This window comes from Ostrea edulis, chromosome 8 (genome assembly GCF_947568905.1).
Source record: "Ostrea edulis chromosome 8, xbOstEdul1.1, whole genome shotgun sequence".
Lineage (NCBI taxonomy): Eukaryota > Metazoa > Mollusca > Bivalvia > Ostreida > Ostreidae > Ostrea > Ostrea edulis.
In genome coordinates, this window is record NC_079171.1 from 30,701,525 (window position 1) to 30,714,794 (window position 13,270).

Genomic DNA, 13,270 nt, shown 5'->3' on the forward strand with positions numbered 1-13,270 from the left:
ATTGTGGAAGATTACATATAGGAACATGTTATTTGTAGGAGCATGGGTTGTCAATGGTTGTGTAGGAACACGAGTTGTCAATGGTTATGTGTAGGAAAGTGATTTTACAATGGTTACCAATAGGAACATAATTTTACAATGTTTATGCATAGGAATGTGATTGTACAATCGTTATTAATAGGAACATGATTTTACAATCGTTATTAATAGGAACATGATTTTACAAACGTTATTTGTAGGAACATAATGGGTATTTGTAGGGACCTGATTTTGCAATCGTTATTAATAGGAACATGATTTTATAATGTGTGTTAATAGGGACATGATTTTACAATGTAACATGTGTTGAGTCCTTATATGTCCTCCTGCAAAAAATGTCCGCCCGAATTTGAACCACTGTCACTATATGTCCCACCTGCACTAAATGTCCGCCCATTTTTTTTTTTCAAATTGTCACAATATGTCCGTCTACTTTTTGATCGAACTATTACAATGAGTCCACCTCTAAGAATTTTAATACTATATAACGTCGTTGAAAATGACATATTTTGAATTATATTGTAAAACTTATACGGTACCAATTTTGATGCACCAGATGCGCATTTCGACAAATAATGTCTCTTCAGTGATGCTCAACCGAAATGTTTGAAATCCGAAATAACTATGAAGTTTTCCGTACAGAAGACGTAATTCGACATTTTATAGTACGGGAGCCTGCTGAGGCCATTATACAGAAAGAACGTTATTTCATCGCGTTTAAACGCAAGGAATTGCGTTTAAACGCAAAAGTGTGCGATTAAACGCACTGATTATTGAGTTTAAACGCAAAAGATTGCGTTTGAACGTAAAACTTATTGCGATTTAGCGCAAACGTTTGCGTTTAAACGCACAGTTGTTTGTGTTTAAACGCAATGTTTTGTGATTAAACGCAATGATTATTGCGTTTAAACGCAATAAAAGAAAGTCCTTTCTATGTACTGGCCTCAACAGGCGCCCGTAATATAGTAACATGTACCTATAGAAATTACTTTTAATCATTTAGCTTGTGTTTGCGCAGTAGTGAGTGTGCATAGGATTGCTACGGATAATTTTGTGTTGTTATTTTCTTAATATTTCGTTATCAAAAGGTCATACCACATTGGAAGGAAAATGTTTACTGTCGCATATATGTCGTATATATGCATATGATAGCTAGATTTAAAATGGCCGAACAAGGTAATTTTGGGAAGCGGAAACAAAAGATGTTCCGATGTAGGATGCTTGGATTCTATGCTAGTATGTACTAGAACATCCCCAATGGGTTTTCCTTTGATATCTTTACCTATTGTTATACACATTTACTCATTAATAATTTGTAATTGTGAAAAAATGCGCGTACTAATCTGGGTAAATATAGTACGTCTATTTGAACGGCTGGGAATACCCGACAGAACTGAAAACAGAAAAGAATTATAAGAAATAAATTTCATGTTTAAAAATACATGAGAGTATGAACAGCAACGCTTCACGTCGGGATACGTAACTGCAAATTACGATGTGTGCAGGCATTAAGCCTCTCAGTTCATACCCAAATGTATTTTCAGAAGCACGATTTATTGTATAGCGTTGTTAATAGTTGTGTTCGCCGGGAAACGCCGGGTGTGGGGTGAGTTGTACAAGCGTAGCGGCACCTGCGCATAACAGATATTTGATTTGAATATGTTTATTTGTAGGAACATGGTTTTGCATTGGTTAATTTTAATTTGGTTAATTTTAGTAACATGACTTGACAATGGTTATTTGTAGGAACATGACTTGCAAATGGTTATTCGAAACAGGCGATCCAAATATGAAGATCACATTTCAAGTGTACTCGCTTTACGTTGATTGTAGGGATGACTTGAGGTTCTTCGATGGTAAGTAGTTTTATAATTAAATGTCAATTATATGTCTTTTATTGCACAACCCTCTACCGAAACACTGGGGTTTAATCCTGAAGTGAAATTACTTTTCACAACCGGTGATCTGCTGCCGTTCTGTCAATTTTACACTTATGGAGTAAGAAGTATTCTTTTTAAATACCAAAGTATATTATTTGAGATTATAAGTATTAAAACACAAATGCCGCACAAATTGCCCGTACTGATAACAAACTTCACATGATATATGATATATTAACACTATATGCCTATTTACACCCTACTTAGGGACCGAAAGTTAAAAATTGGTCAATTTGGCATAGTGGACCCCTCCTCTAAGGCCCCGAGAGTGCAGTATCCCTGAACTTTTGTCCTCCTTGTCCCAAAGATATTTTACAGTAAATTTGAAAAGAATTGAAAGGTATCTATCAAAATGGAAAAACGGAAATACACGTATCTTGAGAACAGTTATCCCAAATATTACTCTGTTAAACACCGCTCTGATTTCAAGCAAACGCACTCTGAAGTTAAAATAAAAGATATGCTGGAGTTCCTTATTGACAGTATCTTCGTAGTCTTCCGACAGTCTGGGGGAATTTCGATAGGCAAGAATTGTGCTTTGTTAACTGACCTGTTTATATTCTTATGAAGCATAGTTTATTCCAGTAAGGGGTACCGAGGACCTATTCTAACCCGGATCATAGAATAAAAATAGTAGGTTTCTTTAGTAGATGACATGTATTATGATGAGATTGCTTGCACTTGGGAAAAAACCTATATACAATGTGAAGATAACTAACAGTGATCAATCGCATAACTCCTATAAGCAAAACAAAATAGAGAGTTTGGGCAAACACGGACCCTTGGACACACCGGAGGTGGGATCAGGTGCATGGGAAGAGTAAGCATCTCCTGTTGAAGAAATATATACGAAGAAATATTTTAACGTAGCATTCAACCAGATATTTAGATTGGACAATCTTTATCTCTTAAAGCTGTATGACCCGTTGTTCATGTATTATGTTTGTACATAATTACTTTAAAGCAGATTAATTACTTTATAAAGTTATTAACTTTCCCCTTAATTACATGCTTGAATACATCTGCATGTAAAAGAAAACAGTGAGAATATTATTTAGAAAGTAAATATGTGTGATACATATATAAATCATCCCATAATAGACGTCTATAAATATACCCACGCGCGTCAGGAGAATCCCAACATGATGTATTAACTCATACGCAACTGTCTAGTTTTAAGGCTGAAAGAGCGTAAAACAACGAATTAATAAGAGGTATTTGATATTTTTATTTATATTAAACTTGTGGCACGATACTGTTGTAACAAAATACACAGCTTTACACAGATAAGACCACCGATGATCTGAAAGTTTGAACTGGTCACGTGACTCACTTGAACTGGCAGTCTGACGCGGTTATTTGTAAACATCGAATCAAAATCAAATAATTTGGGTTAAAACAGGTGAAATAATGTATGATATGTCATAGAGCCTCATAACTACACAAGTGCGATGATTAAATAACGTTTTTACGAGATGGAAAATAATATTGTCATTCGGACCATACAGCTTTAACAATATTTACGAATGTATTTAGGTACGTCAGGCTCGTCCCCGCCTTTTGGAGCTCGTGTGTGTTATTCTGGTTCTGATCGCTACATGCAGGAACACACGACAACAGGAAATAGTTTCTTTGTACAGTTCATCACAGATTCAACAACACACTCTGGTGAATCGGGATTCAAATTCACTGTGATAACTGGAAAGGAGAATTGTAAGTCAACAATCATATTAAGACAATGTCACATGCAATAAATACTCTTACTAGCTCTAAGTCATGTGTATAATGGTTTTATCTCCTTGCCGTATATTCATCTCATAGAAGTAACATGTATCTCCTAACAGTAAGAGTCACCTTCTAGCGGTAAGATTTATCTTCTAGCGGTAAGATTTATCTTCTATCGATAAGATTTACTCTCTAGCAGTAACATGTGTCTTTTATCAGTGAAATTTACCTTCTACAGAGAATATCTTGCAGTAAATTTTACCTCTTAGCAGTAGCATTTACCCCTTAGACACAACATCTTTTAGCTATAACATTCATCTCGGAGGGATCTACATTTACCCCCTTTACATTATTTTCACAGTTTGTGAAAGAACAAATTCATACCTAGTGTTTTAGTAATATTTGTATTTCCCAGCACCGTGTTCCGCACAAAGTCGTCACTAGTGTTTTAGTGACCTTTGTATATCTTAGCAATATGTCCTGTACACAGTCATCACAAGTGTTATAGTAATATCTGTATTTCTCAGCACTATGCCGTGTACAAAGTCATCACTAGTGCTATAGCTATCTTTGTATTTCTCAGCACCGTGTCCCGTACAAATTCATGTCAAGTTTTATAGTAGTCTTTGTATTTTTCAGCACTGTGTCCTGTACCCGGGAAACATGTTGATATTGTGCTTAGCAAGGAAATCTTGTTAACAACACCAAACTTCCCCGCCTGAGCTGCCAAGTGAGTAAATATTTAATTAATCAACGTAATATACAACTAATGTTAGTGGCCGTTGATGTCAGAATGAAGCAATTTTCAAATGTGTCAATTATCAACTGCTCAAAAGAACAAATCAGGAAATCAACAATGTAAAGACAAATATAGTGTAAATTCATATATACTAGAGGGAAAAAGAAACTGATTTCGTCATAACCGGTTGGGTATCATGACGAAAACGTCGTTCCCTTTCATACCAAAAATGTCTTATAGGCGATAAATCCCGTGACACCGTAGGCCAGGGTAGCACATTCACGTTTTGCTATAGTAGATGGACAATAACAACACGTGCAGTTCTGCGTTGTCCTACTGACATTACGCTGGATGTTGTGAATGAATATAATAGCGTGTTAACGTACACTCTCATCATGCTAGCGTACGCCCTCCACTATCACCAAAATGATCCTTCCGTGTGTTGTAATTCCACCCCAGACCATAACGCTCATTCCGCCGAATAGGTGGCGTTGAATAACGTATTCGTCAATTTAACGCTTTCTGGCACGACGGAAAGCCCGAAACGAGCGTCACTGTTGTTGATATCTCGACTCATCCGTAAACAGAATTTTCGCCCAATCTTTTGTTATCGAAACTACAATGTCTCCTACACTATACTAACCTCACAACACGGTGACGTCAGAGCAAAACAGGACGGGAAGTAGGACGCCGAGGACGTATATTGGCCTTTCCCAATCCGTTCCTTACTGTATGATGACTTATCCGTCGATGCCCAGGGATGCATTTAACAGTCAAAGAAGCCAAATTGAATTGATTAAGCAAATGTGACGATCGTAGATACATATCTTACAGACGGTGCCAATTTGCTGATATCGTCTCCATAAAGCATTTGCAGTGTTGTCATGAACTCCAAACTGACTTGACACATTGGTTTGATCATCTAGAGTCTAGGTCGAGCTGTATGAATCATTGAAATTCTACATCTAAATCAGATTCAATTAAACTTTTTCCATGGCGTGTCCCGTTTGTGATGGTTTCTGGTGCCACAAAAAATAAATAAACGATAACCGAATCTTCATCAGCACCATAGTGATTTCAAACGTGAGGATGATTTGAACTTTGGACGGGGGCGATGTACTATTGAAGCCCGACCAATAGAAAAATCAATAGACGTAAGGTCAGGTCACGGCACCCCTCCCCCATATCCCTTCCAATCAGAATCTTATCAACATGTGTGCCTATTATTTTGCAATTCTCATCAGTGTTTGCATTTTGCTTTTTATTCTTAGTGAAGATGTGTGCTCCTACACCATTACCTACCCCAATGGAAAAGTTAAGTTCCAGCTAGAGTACTTGGATATGGAGCCGTATGGAAATGGGTTTCTCTGTTCGAAATACATACGATTATTTGACGGTAAATTGATTACATTTTCTACACATTACGCAACACAAATAAGGTGACACAACCACACGGAATTGGTGTTTTCTATGAAAATGTGAAGATAATGAACAGTGATTAACCTCAAAACCATTCCCATAATGAGTACGAAATTGATCCAAATATGAATCCCACAACATACATGTAGATCGGGGGTTTGGTGCCTAGGTAAACGGAGTAATCAGTAGCCAAAACTCGTGTTTAAAGAAGGCCAAACACTCCAGACAACATTCCATATAATTTGACAAATATTTACTTTAAATGAGAATTTTGAAACTCTCGTAATATGTCAGTAGCCTGTCTCCGTAAAACTTATCCATCGCATAACATGTTCTTGCTTATTAGGGCAGTTTAGAGACATAAAAAACATATGCAGTCAATAAGAATATATTGCTACCTATTATGGAAAATTGATGATGGAGATGTTAAAATCATCCTGTTTGTCATAATGCATAATGTTGAATGAAGATTTCCCTCTCCCCTTGAATGATATACCATGTTCCCACTTTTATAAACGAAATAATGTCCTGTGCATTCGTTTTGATATGTATGGCCAGTACATGACTTGAGCCCCACAAGATATCACCCCGTGGGGATCTGGGTTAGAAAATATCCTTAGTACCCCTTGCTTGTCGTCAGAATCGATTGAATGGGGGTGGTCTTTCGGATGAGACCGTGAAAACCGAGACTCCGTGCCTCAGCAGGTGTGACACGAAAATGATCCTTTCCTGCTCAAAGGCCGTAAGCGCCGAATATAGGCCTAACTTCTGCAGCCCTTCGTCAGTAAAAAAAATTACCGGAAGAGACAAGTTAATTCCTTGTATTTTTCAAATATATAGATATTGTGAATGAAATGTGAATATAACAAACTGTGATCAATCTCATAACTCCTATAAGAAATGTAAAATTAGGAGTTGGTTAAACACGGAACCCTGGACATACCAGAGGTGGAATCAGGTGACTAAGATGAGTAAGCATTCGATGTACATATGTAACACCAGCCATGAGCCCTAAATCTTGATCAGGTAACTGGAGTGATCTGTAGTCAAAATCAGTGCGCTAAAACAAACCGGCCTAACAATCGGTATGAAACACGTCAGATAGTATATTACAGTGAAGGCATTTAATATAAGTAATGATAAATTATAAAGCGCTTTATATAACACAAATTACTTCAAGATGCTTTCCATACATAGGTAAAATAGAACTGGTTTATATTCAGGTAATATAATATCAATGTATGAAGCAAACAACGTGTAAGATATACCACAGGTTTCAATATATGTTTAATATTTCATAGAGCATAGCTGTTTGTATTGACTGATTGTAACTTGTCTAACGTCCCTCTTGAGTTTCGCTCATGTGGAGACGTCACCAATACCAGTGAAGGGCTTCAAATTTAGGCTAATGTTCGGCGCTTACGGCCATTGAGCAGTGAGGGTTCTTTAGCGTGTCACACCTACTGTGACACGGGACATCCGTTTTTAAAGGTCATATCCGAGGACCCATGACATTCACACCTAATGTCGAGCGTTTGGCGATGGAACTGTCACTACCTGTTTTAAAGACTTGGGTCCGTCGCGGTCTGGATTCGAACCCCGGCCTTTCGCATGCGAGGAGAACGTTCTACCTCTAGACCCCCGCGGCGGTGCATAAATGTTTTAAGTAAACTAATAAGAGAACTAAATGAGAAAGGAGATGAACATGGCTTTTCCATCGTCAGCTTTCCATGTTTGCGTATCACCTGGACATGGTGGTCATTCGATAGATACGCGAGGGCATGTTCTGCGTGTAATGAAGTTTAAATGGCGGTAACCCTACTGACAAATTAATTAAGAATTAAAGGTTTCATCAGTCTCGTTGAAAGTCAATATTTTTTCAAGTTCTATTTTCGATTTTGTTTTATGTCCCGTCGACAATATTTTACTGATATTGAGACTTCACCAGCTGTAATGTTATATCGTTGAAGATTCTTTAGCGTACCAACCCTTTCGTGAAATGGGAATTCCGTTCATAAGATCATACTCAAAAGATCCGTAATTCTCACTTTTCACAATCACTGTCTATATATACGCCTTAGGTTTGACGAGGGGTTCTAACGCACGACCTTTTGGTTACAAAGCCAACATGCTTCCACTGAGCTACCACAAAAAATGTTTGTTATATTGCTTTAATTTGCAAACACAATCAAACATTCCTTTAAATGCTGTTTGACATGTCTCATACGAATTGTTAGATCGTTCGTTAAATACTTATTTTGAATACGGATTGTTCTGTCCTGACCACTTCGGGTATGATCTGTCAACAATGGATAATTACTCCACCTAGGCACCTGATCCCACCTCTGATGTGTCAGGAAGTACCAGTTTGCCATACTGTTGATTTTGTGTTCTGTGTAGATTTTCTGAGATTAGTCACTGTATGTTTTCTCCATTTGTTCATGTGATATTGATTAGGAGGTACTATTACTCCATGGCAATCATGTTGCTTTGAGTATACAGTGTGACTTAATTATTTGTTGTTGTGTTTAACAGGGAATTCCACTAACTCGCCACGTATTACCAGCATCTGCAATGCACCGCCCGCTCAGGGTTATACCTCCACTGGTCCATCCATATCAGCAAAGTTCTTTGGTGACTCTACATTGAGCAAGATAGGATTTTTTGCCAGACTGAAACCCGTGTTCGGTAAGATTTCCAAAAATGCTATGTCCGAAACCCAGAATGAACGTACCTATACCAGGTCGAAATTTGATAAGGATCATAGATATTTTTCTGTTTAAAAAATTAATAACTGCATAACTGGCAATATTGTGTCTAAGTGAAATCAAAAACGTCTTCAACAAACTTGCACGTGCATTTCATGTCATGGAAAATGCGTTTCTCATCACAGTTTACGCTTTTGCTACCATTGCACGATTTTCACTCAGGCAACGGTGTCTGATTCTTTCTAAAATTTTAAACTCACTTGAGTGTTTGCACTACGTTTATCAACACAATGCCCCCTCAACGTGTAAGGCGTCGCCTGACGACAGAACAACTGGGCAGATGTATTGGAATGCTTGACGCTGGCTATTCACAACGTGACGTTGCAAATGCACTAAACGTCAGCCAGAGCGTTGTAAACAGGGCCTGGAACGGACAGCAAACGTTTGGTACAGCAGCACACCGACATGGGGGTGGTCGTCAGAGGTCGACAACCCAACGCCAAGACCATTCTGTGGCTCTTCAGGCACGATGCCATCCCTTCTGGACAGCAACCAGCCTACGTAACGACCCCCTGAACGCCTCGGGGGTAAATGTGTCCACTCAGACGATACGGAATCGGCTTCACAATGCAGGTCTCAACTCGAAAAGGGCATGTGTTGAGTCCCTCTGACTGTTCGACACCGGCGGGAGCAATTGGACTGGGCTGAAGATCATGTCACTTGGATACAGAACGATTGGGTTCAAGTTCTGTTCACCGATGAGTCCAGGTATTGTTTGGACTTTACATACAGGAGGCACCGAGTGTGGCGACGACAACGTGAACGTGTCCATGATGCCAACATCAGTGAACATGACCGTTATGGTGTAGGTTCCATCATGGTCTGGGGTGGAATCAGCAGGGATCGAAGAACATATGTTCATGTCCTGGAGAGAGGAACCATGACGGGGGTGCGGTACCGGGATGAGATCCTCGATGTTTACGTCAGACCCTACGCTGGTGCTGTTGGTCCTGAGTTCATCCCGATGGATGATAACGCCCGCCCTTTCACGCCATAGATCACAACCCACGACTTTGGCAGAGCTCGGAAACGCCCTCGTGGAAGAGTGGAACAACCTTCCCATTGGAAACAACTGGGTACTTATTGACAGCATGGCTCGACGTTTTCAAGCCGTCATTGATGCAAGGGGAGGCCATACCCGATATTGACACTTCATCGACTAAGTGTAATGATGGACTATCCCCAAAAACTGTGTAATTCTTTCTCTGATTTGCTGTTAACTTTTTGTAATGAAATGCCTGTTGGTGTTGTTATCAAATTTCAAGCATTCCGTATTGACAAAAGCTCATGCCGTTCATGAATTTTCGTTCATAATCTGAATAAACACGTATCTGAGTCACATTTATGTCCCTTGTTATGTTAGTGGTAAATTACACACATATAACCTAGTGATCATTATCAAATTTTGACTATTTTATATGAATCCACGTGTAGGTTACCAAAACGCAGTTGCATGTTTGGGGTATGTGACAAACAACTACAGCTTGCCGCAAGCTCATATGTCGTCTTTCATCGAGGTTTCTGTCAAAAGTTTCGTTTCTGTAACAATCTGCTGTACTGAACTCCGATTTTCCCAGTCTATAATTAAATTACTCAGACTCTGCGATAATAGAAAAAAATACTTGCCCATCATAACATCAGAGTTTTTGTCAGAATGTTTACATAAACAACAAAAAGACATTTTATTTTCAATTAAATGTTTAGCGTGTTTGTAAATTGGCACATCATAGAAAACAGCATTTATTGTAGATTTTATCACAACTTAAGCTACCGTACGTATCCAGAAGTATGTCCTTGTTGAAAGTCCCTCAATACGTTAATAACAATGTTCAGAAGATATCCACATCTAGTATACAATATTTAGTTTTGTCAACGTATCTCATACTATAAGAATACTAACGAAATTGGCAATCAGTTTATGAGGACCTGAAGTCGGTCACGTGATCAGACTTTCTTGTGTATGGATACAATCATAAGTATCGGACCAATTATACTGCGTTCATGTGGCATATTGCTTACGCAATAACACCAAAACAGAAAAAAAACATGCATGAGGACATTTGTATAGATTTTATTCTGTAAACAAATAAGAATTTTATCAATAGAGGGAATTTAGGCCACGTTCTGTTGTTTATATTTTAAAGTACTACCTGCAGGTAAAACTAAACACTCCCTTGATGTAAGAAGTACATCACCTGTACTTTTTCTAAATATGTCCATACAATGCTACAGTCAACAGTCCTAACGATGAAAATTTAGGTTTTCCTTTCGAAATACAAATACCAAGACATTGACGTCAGCTTGATTCATCCATATTCCATCATTTTCTCAAATTCTCTGAATTTCTGTCAAAATATATACTCAACAAATGCTTTTCAACTTCAATAGGTGAACGGTTTCTCAATAGCGGTGGGACTAAAGTACATCCCCGAGATAGTCTATTCCGCTCTTCTCGTAATCAACTGAGTTGACGTGGTATTCTAAATTACTCTTATTTTATTTTTATTTATTTTTTACGCCTGTTTGATGTTGTTATTCCCTCGAAATTAAATATGTCTATTTTGTATCGTATTAGCTTTTGTTTCCAATTATCTATTTCATAAAAATCTAACGAACTTGTGTTGTCCGATCGTCATTCTATCATTATTGTATTCGTATGGAAGCTCTATAAGAACGTAAATCAAAGTAGAAGTATAAATTTAAGAAAAATAAGATTACATTGTTTGAGTTTCAAAAATATTGCGATGTGACATGACGTTAGTTCGTGATGTAATGTACTGTGTCTCTATGTACCTTTTGAGAGGTATAGGATTTGTAAGTGACGCAAGTGTGTTAAGGAAGGCCATGCTCCATTTATGAACGTAAAGTGTATAATTTTTAAAATACCTCATGCACACACACACACAGATAGAGAGAGAGAGAGAGAGAGAGAGAGAGAGAGAGAGAGAGAGAGAGAGAGAGAGAGAGAGAGAATGAAAGATAGAATGAGAGAGAGAGAGACACACAGAGATTGACAGAGAGAGATAATTAGAGAGAGAGTATGAGAGGAATAGAGAGAGGTAGACAAAGAGTACGCGGCGTAGTGTGCTACTTTTGCAGTTTTATCTCGGTGTATGACAGAAAAATCGGATCGACATGCTAAAATATGGAATAGTTTCCCGTTAAACAAAATTGTCAATGAGTGACATCAACATAACTTCATAATATCAATAAATTTATTTTTGCGTTTCACATATATATTCCATGGATCTTATATCATATATTTTAAATACTCCATATTTTGTTGATATTTGCATGACTCGCATTAACAGATTCCTTGTGTCAACGTCACTCGATGTATAGTTATGACGTCATCAGTTTACTTTCATATTGTTCAGATAGAAATTACACAACAACAGTATAGCATTTCAAATTTATTTGGATATTAGTAGCTGCACGGTTTATCTTATGCATAAATAAAACTTGTATAAAAAGAAGATCGGAATTTAATATATACCTAGTGGTATACTTATTTTAATTATGACTTCACATTGTTTCCCAGTAAAGATTTCCATAACCTGCCTTAACGTACCCGCGGATCAAATATACTATGACACCTCTCGGGTGGTATAGGATTTGATCAAGTGACCAACCTCATGTCATATCTGAATGAAATTCAACAAATGCTATGCTATTTCTTAATATATATTAGATATCTTTGTTTTATACCAATTTTTAAATCATGGAGAATCGTCACCAATTAAATGTTTGACATATTCATGAGGCCCATTTTTGAAACAACTGGGGTTCTTTAATGTTTGTAATATTTATATGATCTATGAAATTGATCATTGTTCCTCATTTTAACCTAAAATAGGTCGTGGTATATCATTGCACCATTGCTTGTGTTCCAGAGTTATGAGTATTATTATCATATGAATAAAAATCATTTAGTGGAACGTTAAACAACTTATAACCAGCCATCCAAATGGATACATGTACGAATTATGATATATGAATCTTTAATTTTATTTTGTATTCAATAGTACCAACAACACCACCGCCATCAACAACAACATCAACAACAACATCAACAACAACATCAACAACAACATCAACAACAACAGAACCGACAACAACAGAACCGACAACGACAACAACAGCACTGACAACAACATCGACAACAGAACCGACAACAGACTCGACAATAAATCCGACAATAGAACCGACAATAAATCCGACAATAGAACCGACAACAGAACCAACAATGACAACAACCAAACAACATCCCAAACCATGCATCTATAAAGCTGTGTTCAAGAAAAACACCTGGAAGAAACCCTTTAGAGCATGGCTCAACCAATTAAGAGGACGCAGAACACATAAGATTCCCCGGATGTCGCATTACCCCAGTCACGGTCTGTGGCACAATCACAAGAGACTTCAGGACAAATGAAAATAAAGTATTTTAATGATACTGAGTTCACAGAGTTGTCTCTTAGGTGACTTCAAAGACGGATAATGATAATAATGATGAAGTAATAACATACAACTATGGGCTGTTTTGTCGGGAGACATCGCGAATGATCAGGTCTGGGTAGGGTTATCGTTGGAGAGTGCTTGTCCATAATAGTTTTATTATACTAAAGAATATGAATTCA

General features: G+C 37.7%; 1 protein-coding gene across 1 annotated transcript; it reads left to right on the forward strand.

Moving 5' to 3' along the window:
* The first annotated feature begins 5,724 nt into the window (after positions 1 to 5,724).
* On the forward strand, positions 5,725 to 13,068 carry LOC125663068 (salivary glue protein Sgs-3-like). The gene is made up of 3 exons (XM_048895386.2): positions 5,725 to 5,839; positions 8,398 to 8,550; positions 12,656 to 13,068. Exons 1-3 carry the CDS (start codon positions 5,785 to 5,787, stop codon positions 13,063 to 13,065), a joined length of 618 nt encoding a protein of 205 aa, XP_048751343.2. The 5' UTR covers positions 5,725 to 5,784; the 3' UTR covers positions 13,066 to 13,068.
* The last annotated feature ends 202 nt before the right edge of the window (positions 13,069 to 13,270 follow it).

Coding starts and splice junctions, on each gene's coding strand:
- LOC125663068 (XM_048895386.2), top strand. CDS start 5,785: ATGGAGCCGTATGGAAATGGGTTTCTCTGTTCGAAATACATACGATTA. Junction 5,840..8,397: donor ATACATACGATTATTTGACG/GTAAATTGATTA, acceptor TGTGTTTAACAG/GGAATTCCACTAACTCGCCA. Junction 8,551..12,655: donor CAGACTGAAACCCGTGTTCG/GTAAGATTTCCA, acceptor TGTATTCAATAG/TACCAACAACACCACCGCCA.